Source organism: Elephas maximus, chromosome 15 (genome assembly GCF_024166365.1).
Source record: "Elephas maximus indicus isolate mEleMax1 chromosome 15, mEleMax1 primary haplotype, whole genome shotgun sequence".
Classification (NCBI taxonomy): domain Eukaryota; kingdom Metazoa; phylum Chordata; class Mammalia; order Proboscidea; family Elephantidae; genus Elephas; species Elephas maximus.
Window position 1 is genome coordinate 87,948,568 of NC_064833.1, and position 16,310 is coordinate 87,964,877.

Sequence of the window (16,310 nt, forward strand, 5' to 3'; positions counted from 1 at the left end):
TCTGTGGTCAACTGATTTTCAACAAGGGTGCTAAGTCAGCTCAAGGGGGAAGGAAGAGTGTCTTCAACAAATGGTACTGGTGCTGGCTTTACACATCCAAAAAATTAAGCAAGATCCATACCTCACATTGGTCACGCAATGGTTAGACCCTTGGCTGCTAACCGAAGGGTCAACATTTTGAACCCACCAATCTCTCCGTGAAGAAAGATGTGGCAGTATGCTTCTGTAAAGGCTACTCTCTTGGAAACCCTATGAGACAGTTCTACTTCCTAGTTTGTTGTATAGTGCATAGGGTCTTAAACATTTGCAAGCAGCCATCCAAGGTGTAACAATTGGCCTATATTCACCTGGAGCAATAGAGGAAGAAGGAGAGTGAGGGATAGGAGGAAGAAATGGAATATGTGGCAAATTGCCTCCATGAACAACTGCCTGCTTTTGTTCTTAGGCCAAAAGAACTGATTGTATCCTGCTATCATTACTGGGTTTTTGTTTTTGTTTTTTTTATCATTACTAAACATTTTGATCAGAAATTCTATAGAAGAAGCCTGATAAAAGGGAGGGACATGTGGAACAGAATTTTAAATTCTCATGGAACCCAGTCTTTCCAGAGCCATGGAGGCTGGATGGACCCAAGAAACTGTTGCCTTGATATCACCTTTAAACATTAAACCAAAAATATGTTCTGAAGCCTTCTTTAAACCAAACAATAAAAGAAAAAATAGGTTAGCTTAATTGGTTAATGGACTGGTATTGGCCATTTTAAACCAGGCAGACATAGACATTTCAAGATCTATCCTGAAGTACAGCACTGTCGGTGGTAGGATAATATTCATATGCCAGCAAGGAAGACCAGTTGATATGAGTATTATTCAAATTTACCACTAATGCCAAAGATGAAGAAATTGAAGATTTTTATCAAGTTCCACAGTCTGAAATTGATCAAACATGCAATCAAGATGCATTGATAATTACTGGTGATTCAAATGCAAAAGTTGGAAACAGAAGAAGGGACAGTAGAGGGAAAATATGGCCTTGGTGATAGAACCAGTGGTGGAGATAGCATGATAGAATTTGCAAGACTAATGAATTCTTTATTGCAGATATATTTTTTCAACAACATAAATAGCAAGTATACATGTGAACTTTGCCTGATGGAATACAAAGGAATCAAATTGACTACATCTGTGAAAAAAGACCGTGGAAATGCTCAATATCATCAGTCAGAACAACACCAGGAGCCAGCTGCAGAACAGACCATCAATTTCTCATATGCACATTCAAGTTGAAGCTGAAGAAAATAAAACAAGTCCATGAGATCCAGTACCCCACTTGAATTTAAAGACCCATCTCAAGAATAGATTTGACGCATTGAACACTAGTGACTGAAGACCAGGCAAGTTATGGGATGACATTAAGACATCATACATGAAGAAAGCAAAAGATCTTTAAAATGGCAGGAAAGAAAACAACAAAATGGATGTCAGAAGAGACTCTGAAACTTGCTCTTAAACATAGAGTTGCTAAAGCAAATGGAAGAAATGATCACATAAAAGAGCTGAACAGATTTCAAAGGGCAGCTCAAGAAGACAAAGTAAAGTATTATAATGAAATGTGCAAAGACCTGGAGTTAGAAAACCAAAGGGGAAGAACATGCTTGGCATTTCTCAAGCTGAAAGAACTGAAGAGAAAATTCAACCCTTGATTTGCAATATTGAAGGATTCTATGGGCAAAATACTGAACAACGCAGGAAACATCAAGAGAAGATGGAAGGAATAAACAGAGTAACTACCAAAAAGGATTGGTTGATATTCAGCCGTTACAGGAGGTATGATCAAGATCTAATGTTACTGAAGAAAGAAGTCCAGTCTGCACTGAAGGTACTGGCAAAAAACAAGACTCTGGAATTGACAGAATAGCAATTGAGATGTTTCAATAAATGGATGCAACACTGGAAGCAAAATTTGGAACACAGCTACCTGGCCAACCAGCTGGAAGATATCCATATTTGTGCCCATTCCAAAGAAAGGTGATCAAACAGAATGCAGAAATTCTCAAACAATATCATTAATATTACACACAAGTAAAATTCTGCTAAAGATAATTCAAAAGGGAGTCAACATTGCACTATAGACAGAAGCGCCACGCTGTCACTCCACAGCAAAGACCCGAAAACTAAGTAAAACAGAGGCATGTCAATCCTGGAACCTGAAGCATCAAATGAAGAGAAAAAGAGCTCAGCCAAGCACCGAATGGAGTAAGAAACTGACAGAAAACAGAGAGCAAGGAGAGATACGAGCAAAGGTAGCATGAATTTGCCATCTTGGACTCATTTCGGAAACCGGTGGACAGGGAGTATGGGAAAGCAGCTTCACGGAACTACCAGCAGGAGACAGAGCTCCCTGTAACCAGTGATGTACATTTTCCCACCCCTCCCATCTTTCATACCCCTGCTCGGTCTCCGCCACTTCATAGCTGGTTGCAGTCGCTCAGCCATCCAAGAAGTTCTGGCTCCATGCCGCTTGGATTTGCCCCACCCACATAGGAGATCAGCAGACAGAGTAACGGTAAGCAGTGGTAAGCAGCTTCATGGAGCTCCCAGCAGGAGACAGAGCTCCCTGTGACCAGAGATATACACTCTCCCACCCCCGACTCTTCTACTCCCTGCTTGGCCTCCGCCGGTTCTTGCTGGTCACAGTCTCTTGGCTGGGAGGCAATGGCTCCATGCTGTTTGGATTCACCCCACCCATACTGGCCACCTCCCTCAGTGCCATTTCTTTGTTGCTGGTTTTGCTTTTTTCCACTTCTTTTGGTTCCTTCCCTGCCTCTCACCTCCTCTCCATCCTTTCTCTCGAACACCTGGATCCATGTGCCATCTTTGCTTCTTCTTAACAGGTTGTGAAGTGCCCCTTGGCTGGAAAGCTGCTTCCCTGGTCTGTGCCACCAGCTGGCAGGATCCCTGGGGACTTTTTTGTTTTGTTTGTTTCCTTTTTCCTTTCTCAACATGGGAGCCCCTTCTAGCTAGGCTGTACTCCACAGCTTGGGTGCCACTTCTCAGTTTAGTGCAGCCACATTGGTGGGATCCCTAGGGGCTTCTTTTTCTTTCTTTCTTTTTGTTATTATTCTTTTTTTCCTGTTTGTCTTTCTTCAAATCTCAGTTTCTACTTATCTTCTTTTCTTGTCCCCTGAATACTTGGCACTGTATGCCATGTCTGCCCCTTCTAGCCAGGCAGTACTGCACAGCTTGGAGCCACTCCCCTGGTCTGCGTAGCCAAGCCAGTGGAATCCCTGGGGACCTTTTTTTTTTAATTTCTTTTCCTTTTTTGCTTTTCTTCATTTCCAGTTTCTCATGCCTCTCTGGCTTCCTTCCCTTTTGTTTTCCTAAATGCCTGGCACTCTGTGCCATCTCCACCATTTCTAGGTGGGCTGTGCTCCAGGGCCTGGGAACCACTTCCCTGGGTCACTGGTAGGATCCCTGGGGGCATTTCTTTCTCTTTTTTTTTTTTTTTTAATTTTTTTCTTTTTCTTCTTTCCTTTTTGTTTTTCTCCATTTCTCAGTTTCTTGTCTGTCCACTCCAATGGCAAGCTCCCTCAGCCTTTTTTTTTTTTTTTTTGTCTGTCTGTTTATTTTTTGGCTCTGTTTTCTCTCTCCTCTCTGTCTTCTTTCTCATACCCATCTTAGCTCCACGCATTACAATCCTTCTTCCCTCACCTTCTTGCCTACCAGCACTGTGCACTGAAATCACACCCCCAAGCAACACAGGCACAGCCTACCTGCACTGACTCCTGGCCTACCCTGTCAACCCTAGCATGTGCCACAAACAACCCAGCCCAGCCCATCCCCTTCAGCTGAACCTACCCTGCTGCACCATAGCTCAGCAACTGGCCTTGCCCATTGGACATGGAGGTGAAAAGTATCATGCCCACATATGAGCAAACAACAAAGAATATACAGCCCACCTGCTCAGATATAACCAAATAAAACAAAAAAACAAGAAGAAACAAACAAATCTACAATTAATAAACAGAAGAAAATAACTACTGAATGCCCAGAAGATAGCACACAATATTGAAACATATTTTTAAAAAAAAGGACAATGGTTCTAGTAGGTCTCCAAAATAAAACTCCAGATGACTTTCCAGTAGAAGAAAAAGCACTAGAACTACCTGTTAGGGAATTCAAATCTCTAATATTCAGAGCTATCCAAGAGTTGAAGCAAAAAGCAGACAAAAATAAGGAAAAAATAGACTAATTCATGGAAAAGACAAACGAATTCATGAGAAATACAGACCAAAAAAGTGGAAGAATTCAGGAAAATAATACAGTCACAAAAGGCCAAAATAAATTCACAACTAGAAATCATATAAAAACAACAATTAGAAATCCAAAAGATAACAAGATTTCAGAAATGGACAGTGTCATAGACGGTCTGAGGAGCAGGTTTGAAACAATAGAAGACAGAATCACTGAAATTGAAGACTAACACTTGGACACAACTTTGAGGAAAAATCAGAAAAAAAAGAACAAAGAAAAATGAGGAAACCCTGAGAATGGTGTGGGATACAATCAAAAGCAAAAATGTGTAAGTGATCAGAGATCCAGAACAGGAGGAGAAATTGGAAAACAGGATCATTGAAGAATTGTTGACAGAAAACTTCCCTAATGTCATGAAAGATGAAAAGCTGACCATCCAAGAACCCCACATAGAATAGACCCCAAAAGAAAATCGCCAAGGCTTATCATAATCACACTTGCTAAAACCAGAGACAAAGAAAGAATCCTGAGAGAAGCTCAAGAAAAACAAAAAGTCACATACAGAGGGGAAACAATAAGAGTAAACTCTGATTACTGTGCAGAAACCATGCAGGCAAGAAGGCAAAGGGATGACACATACATAAACTTTGAAAGAAAAAATTGCCAACCAAGAATAATATATCCTGCGAAACTTTCATTCAAATATGATGGTGAAGTTAGGATATTTCTAGATAAACAGATTTAAGGGACTATGTGAAAACCAAACCAAATTTACAAGAATTATTTAAAGGGAATCTTTCAGTTTGAGAACAAATACATAAAATGACAGCCTGAATCTAGGATGAAGGTCTCTCCAGCCAGATACCAACCTAGGAAATGACCTCTGAAGAACTATCCAAAACCAAAAGATTTACAACAGGGAACCAGAGAGGTTAAGCTCTAAATGACAACAATGTCAGAATAAAAGAGGGAATAAATGGTGTAGGTATAGAACTTTCTAATGTAGAGGAAGGCAAGGTGATACCAAGTAATAATAGACTGGTTCAAACCTAGGAAGATAAGGGCAAATTTCAGGGTAACCACAAAGAAAGTTAACAAACCTACTCATCAAAATAAAGAAGAAAAACATAAAGTCTCAGTAAAATCAAAATATACAAAAACAAAAGAAATAAAAAATATCCATCAACAAAAGGAAAGGAATTCAGCACATGAGCATAAGAGGAACAAAGAAAATGACAGCAATAAACTCGCACCTATCAATAATTCGATGGCACTGGGTTTGGTTTTTTTTTTGGTTATCAATAATTACACTGAATGTAAATTGCCTAAACGTACCCATAAAGAGACAGAGAGTGACAGAATGGATAAAAACACAGGGCCCATCAATATGCTGGCTGGCTACAAGAAACACACCTTAGAAGCAAAGACATAAATTTATTAAAAATCAAAGGATGGAAAAAAAATATATCAAGCAAACAACTACCAAAAAGAGCAGAAGTGGCAATACTAACCTTAAATAAAATAGACTTTAAAACAAACTGCACCATAAAAGACAAAGAAGGACATTATATAATGATTAAATTGACCATCCATCATAAAGACATAACCATAATAAATATCTACACACCCAACAACAAGGCTCCAAAATACATAAAGCTTACTCTAAAAGCACTTAAAAGAGAATTTGACAGTTCTACAATAATAGAAGGATGTATCAACACATCGCTCTCGGTAAAATACGGAACATCTAGAAAGAAACTCAACAAAGATACAGAAGAGCTAAAGGCCACAATCACCCAACTTGACTTCATGGACATATAGAAGATGCCACCTAACAGCTGCAAAGTACACATTCTTTTCCAGTGCACACGGAACATTCTCCAGAATAGACCACGTCTTAGGCCACAGAACAATCCTCAGCAAAATCCAAAACATCAAGATAATACAAAGTATCTTCTCTGACCACAATGCCATCAAAGTAGAAATTAACAACAGGAAGAGTAAGGAAAAGAATTTCTTACAATTACATGTAAACTGAATAACACCCCACTTAAACCACTGGGTAGTAATCAGAGCTGGAATCAAAAAATTTTAGAATCAAAAGAGAATGAAAACATATCATACCAAAACCTTTGGGATACAGCAAAGGCAGTGCTTAGAGGTCAATTTATAATAATCTATGCATACATCAAAAAAGAAGAAAGGGATGAAATCAAAATATTAGCTAAAGATAATTCAAAAACAGGGAACTGCAAGAAGTTCAAGCCGGATTCAGAAGAGGACATGAAAGGAGGGATATCATTGCTGATGTCAGATGGATCCTGGCTGAAAGCAGTGAATACCAGAAAGATGTTTACCTGTGTTTTATTGACTTTGCAAAGGCATTCGACTCTGTGGGTCATAACACATTATGGATAACGTTGTAAAGAACAGGAATTCCAGAACAATTAATTGTGGTCATGGGAACCTGTACATATGTCCAGAGACAGTTGTTAGAACAGAACAAGGAGATACTGCGTGGTTTAAAATTAGAAAAAGTGTGTGTCATGGTTGTATCCTTTCGCCATACTTATTCAATCTGTATGCTGATCAAATAATCCAAGAAGCTGTACTATATGAAGAAAAACAGGGCATCAGGATTGGAGGAAGACTCATTAACAACCTATGATATGCAGATGACACAATCTTGCTTGCTGAAAGTGAAGAGGCCTTTACTGGGTGAAGATCAAAGACTGTATAGCCTTCGGTATGGATTGTACCTCAACATAAAGAAAACAAAAATTCTCACAACTAAGTAGCGTCTGGGATCTTAAAAAGCCTGTGAGCAGCCATCTAGTATACTCCACTGGTCTCATCCCTTCAGGAGCAAAGAAGAATGAATTAAACTAAAGACACAAGGGAAAGATTAGTCCAAAGGACTAATGGACCACAACTATCATGGCCTCCACCAGACTGAGCCCAGTACAACTAGGTGGTGCCCGGCTACCACCACTGACTGCTCTGACAGGGATCACAGTAGAGGGTCCTGGACAGAGCTAGAGAAAAATGTAGAACAAAATTGTAACTCAAAAAGAAAGACCAGACTTGCTGCCTTGACAGAGACTGGAGAAACCCTTAGAGTATGGCCCCTTGGCACCTTTTCAGCTCAGTAATAGAGTCACTCCTGAGGTTCACCCTTCAGCCAAAGATTGGACAGGCCATAAAACAAAACAAGACTAAAGAGGCACACCAGCGCAGGGCCAAGGACTAGAAGGCAGGAGGGAATAGGAAAGCTGGTTATAGGGAACCCAAGGTTGAAAACAGTTTTGACATTTCATGGGGTTGTTAACCAATGTTTCAAAACAATACGTGTACTAACTGTTTAATGAGAAACTAGTTTGTTCTGTAAACCTTCATGTAAAGAACACTGAAAAAAATTTTTAAAAGAAGTCTTAAAAAAATAACTCACAACTAGACCAATAAGCAACATTATGATAAACTGAGAACATATTGAAGTTGTCAAGGATTTCATTTTACTTGGATTCACAGTCAGTACCCATGGAAGCAGTACACAGGAAATCAAATGACACATTGCATTGGGCAATTCTGCTGCAAAGACCTCTTTAAAATGTTAAAAAGCCAAGGTGTCACTTTGAGGATTAAGGTGTGTGTGATCAAAGCCACGGTATTTTTCAGTTGTCACATATGCATTCAAAAGCTGAACAGTGAGTAAGAAAGACCATAGAAGAATTAATGCCTTTGAATTATGGTGCTGGTGACAAATATTGATTATACCATGGACTACCAGAAGAACAAACAAATCTGCCTTGGAAGAAGTGCAGCCAGAATGCTCCTTAGAAGCGAGGATGGCGAGACTTCTTCTCAGGTACTTTGGATATGTTATCAGGAGGGACCAGTCCCTGGAGAAGGATTGTTATGCTTGGCAAAGTAGAGGGTCAGCAAAAAAGAGGAAGATCCTCAATGAGATAGATCAACACAGTGGCTGCAACAGTGTACTAAAACATAGCAACGGTTGTCAGGATGGTGGAAGACCTGGCTGTGTTTCATTCTGTTGTACATAGGGTCGCTGTGAGTCCCTGCCAACTCGACGGCACCTAACAACAATAAAAGATGTTGAGCATCTTTTCATATGTTTGTTGGCTGTTTGTATTTCTCCTTAGCAATATATCTATTCAAGTTCTTTGCCCATTTTTAAATTGGGTAATTTGTGTTTTTCTTATGTTGTAGAAGTTCTTTCTATATTCTGTGTATTAAGCCCCTTTCAGATACAGTTTCCCAAAATTTTCTCTCAGTCTCTAGTTTGTGTCTTCACTTTGTTGATAAAGTCCTTTGATTACATTCATTGCTTTTTGAATATTGAACCAGCCTTGCATCTCTGAAATTAATCCCACTTGGTTATAATGTATAATTCTTTTTGTGTATTGCAGAATTCTGTTTGCTAGTATTTTTTAAACAGTTTCTACTTACACTTTTGAGGTATGCTGCTCTGTAGCTTTCCTTTTTGTACTGTCTTTGTCTAGTTTGGTTATTAGGTAGTCCCCAACGATGTATTTGAGTTATGATGAGCTGCACTTATGACTGTATTTGTTTGGGGGTTTTTTTGTTTGTTTTTTGTTTTTGGTACATCTTATCATTAGTAATATGTATGTATTAAAATATATCTGTAAGTTTATATGTAATGTTTCTAACTCCCAAAGACAAAGATCAGGTGTATAAAGACACTGATAATAAAAAGCAATAATAATGAAAACTAAAAAAAACAAACAAACAAAGAGATATTTGACTTACATCAGAAACTATTTAAATGGAGTCATCAGAACAGAACCCAGTCCTAAGTTGGGGGTTACCTGTGCTAGCTTTATAGAATGAATTGGGAAGAGATTGTGTACAGTTTGTGTTAATTCTTCTTTAACATTTCTGAAATTCTCCAGTGAAACTATCTGTGCTAGAGATACCTTTTTGGCAAATTTTTGCATTTCAAATTCAGTTTCCTTAGTAGTTATAGCGCTATTCAAATTATATATTTTATATTTTGTTAGTTGTGATAGTTTGTGCTTTTCAAGAAATTGGTTCATTTCATCTGAGTTGTCAAATTTATGTTCATAGAGTTGTTAGTGGTATTCCCTTTCCACTTTGTGATTTCAGAAGTCTGTTGTGGTTTCCCGTTTCATTGTTGATATTAGTAACCTGTATTTTCTCTTTTTTCCTTCATCAGTCTTGCTTGAGATTTGTCAATTTTATTGATCACGTCAAAGAGCCAACTCTTGTTCATTGTTTTTCTCTGTTGTTCTTCTGTTTTTAATTTTATTGATTTCTGCTCTTCAGTATTTCATTCTGCTGCTTTGGGTTTAACTTGCTCTATTTTTTCTGTGTTTTTGAGGTGGCAACTAAGATTATTGGTTTGAGACATTTCTTCTTTTCTAATGTAATAAGCATTTAAAATTTATAATATTATAAAATTCCCTGTCAGCTCTGCTTTAGCTATTTTCCACATATTTTGATATATTTTCATTTTCATACAGTTCAATGCATTTTGTAATTTCTCTTAAGACTTCTTTTGACCCATGGATTTTTTGGAAGTATGTTGCTTAATTTCCACGTTTGGAAATTTTCCTGTTATCTTTGTGTTATTTAGTATATTTTTGTGTATTTAGACCATTGATATCTGATTCCTTTGTGATCAGAGACACACTCTGTGCAATTTCAATTCTTTTACATTTGTTGGGGTTTGTTTAATGGTCTATAATGTGGTCTGTCTTGGCATATGTTCTGTAGGTGTTTGAAAAGAATATGTATCCTGCTGTTGTTGGGTAGAGGGTTCTGCAAATGTCGAGTAGATCCTGCTCATTGGTGATTTTTTTATTTTTTCTATATCCTTGCTGATATTCTGTCTAGTTATTCTGTCAAATGTTGAGAGAGGGATGAATTTGTCTAATTATAGGTTTATCTATTTTTCCTTTCAGTTTTATCAGTTTTTGCTTCATGTTTTTTGAATTTATGTTTTTTGTGCATACACATTTAGGATTGCAGTGTCTTCTTGATGGATTTTATCCTTACATAATGCCCTTCTCTGTCCCTGGTAATTTTCTTTCTTCTAAAACCTCTTTTATCTAATACTAATATAGCCACTCCTTTTTTGGATTGATGTTTGCATGATTTATGTTTTCCATTATTTTACTTTCATCTTACCTATATATTTATATTTGAAGTGAGTTTCTTGTAGACAACATATAGATGGATTATGTTTTTTTAATCCACTCTGTCATTCCCCTGTCTTTTAATCAGTGTATTTAGGCCATACAGTTAATATAATCGTTGATATGTTAGGACTTAAGTCTACCATTTTTTTATTTTCTTTGCTCTCTATTTTTTGTTTTCTCCTGACTTCATGTGAGTTGCCTGAATGTCTTTTAGAGTTTTATTTTGATTTATCTGTAGTATCTTTGAGTGTATCTCTTTATAGCTGCTTTAGTAGTTTTTTTTTTTTTTTTTAGTAGTAGCTCTAGGCATTAAAACCAAAAAACCAAACCTGTTGCCATCGAGTCAATTCCAACTCATAGTGACCCAATAGGACAGAGTAGAACTGCCCCCATCGGGTTTCCAAGGATCACCTGATAGATTCAAACTGCTGACTTTTTGGTTAGCAGCCGCAGCTCTTAACTACTATGCACCAGGGTTTCCATTCTAGGCATTACTATATATATAAATATATACACATAATAACAACACAGTCTACTGGTGCTGATATTTTACAAGTTTCTGTGAAGTGTAATCACCTCCTTTTATGCCCATTTATCCTCCTCTGCAATATAATGTGATTATTTTAATGTTTTTCTCTACATATATGTCAGACCACTTCAAACAGTGTTAGAATCTTTGTTTCAACCACCAAGTACAATTTAGAAACTCAAGAGCAATAGGAAAGCCTATAATATTTTTTCCTGTTTTTTGCACTTCCACTTTTTGTTCCTCCTTTCCATAGGTGAATCTTGTTTATTCTCACCTGTTCCAACTTATTTTCTTTTTGTCGTTCAAATTGAGTTATTTCTATCATTTTATCTTCAAGTTCACTGATTCTTTTCTCTGTCCCATCCATTCTTCTATTGAGCCCACCTATTGAAATTTTTTAGTTTTCTTAGTTTTCAGCTCAAAAATTTCCATTTTGTATGTATCTTCCGTTTCTTTGCCAAAATTTGTTTCTTTACTGAGACGTTCTGTTTTTTAATTTGTCTCAGGTGTGTCTGAATTACTCTTTGGAGCATTTTTATAACGGCTACTTTAAAATTTTTGTCAGATAATTTCAACATCTGTGTCATCTTGGCATTGGCATCTATTGATTGCCTTTTTATTCAAATTGAGATTTTTCCTGGTTCTTAGTGTGATGAGCTGTTTTTAGATTGAAACCTGGACATTTTGGGTAGTATGTTATGAAACTCTGGATTTTATTTAAACATGTTATAGATGACCTTACCAGACACAGCTCTGGCAGGGGAAGGGGACAGCTCCCTCATTACAACCAAGTAAAGGTAGAAATCAAGGTCCCCCTCTATACCTCTGTTGACACCAACAGGGGAAGGGACTCCTCATTATTGCTAGACAGGGGTGGAAGTTCTAGCTCTGAACTAGGCCTTCAGTGATACTACCCTGACTGGGAAGGTGAAGGGCACTTCATTACTGGGAGGGGGTAGCCTCACAGCCACTCTGCAGTAATGAAAGTCCTCATTCTCCATTAGTTCTCATCTGACACTACCCCAGAGGATAAGAGGAGGGCTGCCTGGTTACTACTGCTTGATGTGGGTAGAAGTCCAGGCTATTAATGTGGTCTCCAGCGACACTGCCTGGGGAGGAGGTCTTGTTACAAGCCTGTGGGAATGAAAACTCTGGCTCCCTATTCTGCTTCTCTGATAATCACCCAACTGAGTGCAGCTGTCTCATTACAGCCTGGTGAGGGTGGGAGTCTAGGCTCCCTACCCGCCTTTGCTGGCAAAGAATTGGGGTGGGCCACAGTTTTGGTTTTTTGTTTTGTTTTGTTTTGTTTGTTTTTGTGGTGTTTGGCTAGAATAGAGTGAGTATTGTTTCAAAGTATATCTCACTAGTCTGCCCCTCTCCTTTCCTTCATGGAAGAGAGTAGGCTTTCATTTGTTTTGTTTTGTTTTGTTTTGTTTTGTTTTGTTTTGTTTTGTTTTGTTTTGTTGTCTACGTCCATTGGTGTTTCAGGGTTGCGAAGTTATTCAGCTCCAAATCTGGGATATGCAAAACGAAAGTCTGAGGGAATTCACCACCGTGTTGCCCCTTAGGTCCCAAGGTCCCTAGCCAGACTGCCTTCACACCACCTTTCAGGATCTTCTTGTGTTTATTTTATATATAATGCCCAGGGCTTTTAGTTTTACTTAGCAGGAGTAATAGGGGAAAGTATGCCTACTTCATCTTCCTGGAAGCAGAAGTCCTAAACTTTTCACATTAAGCAGCTCTACCTGTTTTCAGGAATGAGTATTAGATTAAGGAGTTTTCTCCAATAAGAGCTCTGAGAGGAGCCAAGAGAATTTTGTCTATGTTTTCCCATTTTCTACTTCATTTGTGTTGTGTCTGGGCACTACTGTGAGCCTGTCAATAGTCTGCTCACTCCCTGTGTCTCCCTGAGCTGCCCTGAAGTCATAGTCTCCTGACTTGGGAGGACTTGAGGGAGAACAAGCCCAAGCGCTTAGGCAGCCTCTCCTCCATGCTTCCCTCTCCTTACACAGGGCTTTGCCCTGAAAAATAGTGAGGTCTATTGGCATCCCCTCTTAGAGAGTGTAAAGGCATCCAGGATTCAGGGTATCTTGATTTCCGTAGTTCAGGTCAGGTGGGTCACTGCTGTTTGCATTCCTGATTTAGCAAGAATATGAAGGAAAACCAACATTGCAAATAAACTGTTGTACTTCTTCCTTGTTTCCAGGCAAAAGCTTATTATCCCAGATGGAAGTTGCCCTGTTATTCTGAATACTTATTTTTGTCAGAAAATTACTGCCACAGAAGACTCAGAAACAACAGGGCTGGTACACTGCCAGGACCCGCCACTTCCAAGAAGGAGCATCACTCTGGCACAAATATTTAGACTGAAGGGTCTAACACCAGAAATTCAGGTAAACTCTCACTGGCTTGCAGGTTTTCTGCTTTGTGATAACATTGGTGACCAGTTCTGAAGGGACTTTGGTGGTGTGAGAACATTTACCTTTTGGCGCCCTCCAAATAAACAGCAAATGTGTGTGCCGGAGCATTTTGTGATTATTGATACACCTGAAAAAATTAAAGTTCAGTTCAGCATTTTATCATGTTCTTTTATAGTATTTCCTTTTTTAATTAGATATTTTTAACCTTCTAATTCATTAAAATATATGACAATTTTTATTTTCTTTGTTTTCATCTTACAATTGTCCAAGATTTTTTTTTAATCCTTTTATTTATTTTAAAAAAATGATGTTTTTCTTTCCACAATATTTATACCCCTTGGGATAAAAAGAGCTGCATAAGCTTGAGATTGTACCCTGGAGATTATTTGTTGGAATTTTATTGACCCTTAGCCATAATCATCTGCCAGGAGGAACTTAGGGAGCCACCGAAATTCGCTAGCAGGGGCGTAAGCATCATTCGTAAGTGTTTACATGGCTCCAGTGCACAGTTCTCAAGATCACTGGTGCTGAACAACAAATAGCTCAAGGGGCAATGTGAAGATAGAGTAGACAAGCTGTTTTCTGTATGTATAAGCAAGCAAAACCTCCCTTTGACTGTTCTGGTTTGGAGGGGATTATGCAAAAGGGAAGACTCTTTAGCCAATTTAATTGTAACAGATTTAAAACATGGCTCAAAGTGCATTGCTATTTGTTTAACATAGATTTTTTAATTTCTGTGAGATGATTACCCAAAACCCAGTGCCGTCAACGTGAGATGATTACCTACTACTAAACAGGACTTTCTACGTGTTTTTAAAGACCCAAGACGGTCTATGATTTTAGGGGAGGAAACACCCTGCAGTTTCCCGTGGTACTCTTGCTCATCTTCTCCTCCCCATCCTCAGCAGCACAGCAAAACCTGTGAGAACCGGAAGTCAAAGGGACTACCTTGTTTCTCCAGGTTTCGCAAGTTTTTCACCTTTGACGGGGTGCAGTCTTACCACCTTTCTGTCACTCTCTATTAGTGGAAAATATTTTTCATTCTTTGACAGGTTTCGGCCTTACACAGCTTCCGGCTTTCACAGGTTTTACTGTCTGAGGGCCCTGGCCAACACAGAGCACCGTGCAGTAGGAGACTCTGTTCCCATCTCATTATTCCTTTAGTGTGGTGCAGTTACATCAGAGGATTGCCCAGGAATGTCACTGCTGGGTCAGCAACTTATGCCATCATGAGTCAAACTAAAAGTATTCCCTTTGCATGTCTCGGACAGGTTACATGTGGAGGTGTGACCGCCATGGAGACAGACTTAACCCAAGAGCAGGAAGAAGCCAAACAGCACTTCCCAGCCCACACTTCCCCAAGTGACTCTCTCCTGGACGTGGTGGGAAGCCAGGGAGCTGCAGCAGGGTCAGGAGCCCGGGTCCGAGTGGTGGTGCAGAGGGTTTACTTGCTTCCTGGCAAAGATGACGCCTCATGTGCCTCCTGCTCAGACACAGGCCCATCCCATGCTCGGTGAGTGACTAAACACACACAAAGGTGCCTGATGTCACCAAGACAAAGTACCCCAGAAAGTGCAGGAGCTTCCTGGGGCGATTGCTTAGCTGAACTCATCATATATGTGTTTTCTTTTTTTCTTCCATCAAAAATTGGGACACATGGTCTGACAAAAAAAAAAAAATTGTCTAATTTTTTGCTTACATAAAAAATCTTACTAAAAAATTTAAATTTTTTCACTTCTTCCTTTGTAACAGTCCATACTATTGAAAGTAATAAAAATATAAGAAATACTAGTACTGTTCTGAAAATGCCAAGATATGTGGTTACTATGCCTAGAGAGATTGCTGCAATATCAAGTTTTATATATCTTGAAATCCTGAGTAAATAAATGACGATTAGTAAATCTGTGGCCTTCAGAGAGTGGAGGCCAAGGCTTCAATAAGTGGAGCCCAAAGTGCTTTTTTTTTTTGAAATTTTTATTGAGATAATTATAGATTCACATGCAGTTTATAAGAAATAATACAGAGCGATGCCATGTATCCTTTATGCAGTTCCCCCAATGGTAAAGTTTTGCAAAACAGTATCCCAACCAGGATTTTGACATTGATGCAATCCATTGATCTTATTCAGATTTCTCTAGTTTTATTATACTTATTTGAGTTTATATGTGCCTAGGGGAAGGGGGGAGCCCTGGTGGTACAGTGGTTAAGAACTTGGCTGCTAACCAAAAGGTTAGCAGTTTGAATCCACCAGCCACTCCTTGGAAGCCCTATGGGGCAGTTCTACTCTGTTCTATAGGGTCACTATGAATTGGCATCGACTTGATGGCAATGGTTTTTTGGTTTTAGGGGAAGGGTTTGTTTGTTGACCACCACAGTCAAGATACTGAACAGTTCCAACACCACAATGATGTCTTGTGTTGCCTTTTATAACCATAGCCTCCTCTCTAACCTGTGGCAACCATTAATTTCAAGAATGTTACAGAAGTAGAAAGGAGCCAAGTGCTTGACTGTTAACCAAAAGATCAGTGGTTTGAACCACCAGCCACTCCACAGGAAGAAGATATGGCAGTCTACTTCCGTAAAGATTACAGCCTTGGAAACCTTGTGGGGAACTTCTACTCTGTCTTATAGGGTTGCTATGCGTCAAAATCGACTCGATGACAACAGATTTTATAGAAGTAGACCTACTGGGATTGACTTTTTGCCTTTTTCAGTCAGCATACTTCCCTGGAGATTCATTCAAGTTGTTGCATGTTTTATCTTTTTGCTTTTTATGGTGAAGTGTTCCATGGTATGGATGCACTATGGTTTTTTTAAACATTCACTCACTGAAGGACATCTGGGTTGTTTCCAGCTTTGGGCTATTACGAACCAAGCTGTAATAAATACTCATGTACAGGTTTTTGTG

At 38.9% G+C, this 16,310-nt stretch overlaps 1 protein-coding gene across 6 annotated transcripts in view; it reads left to right on the forward strand.

The window, feature by feature from the left end:
• SPIDR (scaffold protein involved in DNA repair) overlaps positions 1-16,310 on the forward strand; it is a 780,587-nt gene that overhangs the window by 505,595 nt on the left and 258,682 nt on the right. For all 6 annotated transcript variants that reach the window (XR_007513227.1, XM_049853504.1, XM_049853503.1 and 3 more), the window contains 2 exons: positions 13,189-13,375; positions 14,674-14,915. Coding sequence is in view for 5 of the 6 variants with exons in the window: in XM_049853504.1 (XP_049709461.1) it covers positions 13,189-13,375; positions 14,674-14,915 (429 nt within the window). In the remaining variant the exon portion in view is untranslated. The remainder of the gene's footprint in view (positions 1-13,188; positions 13,376-14,673; positions 14,916-16,310) is intronic.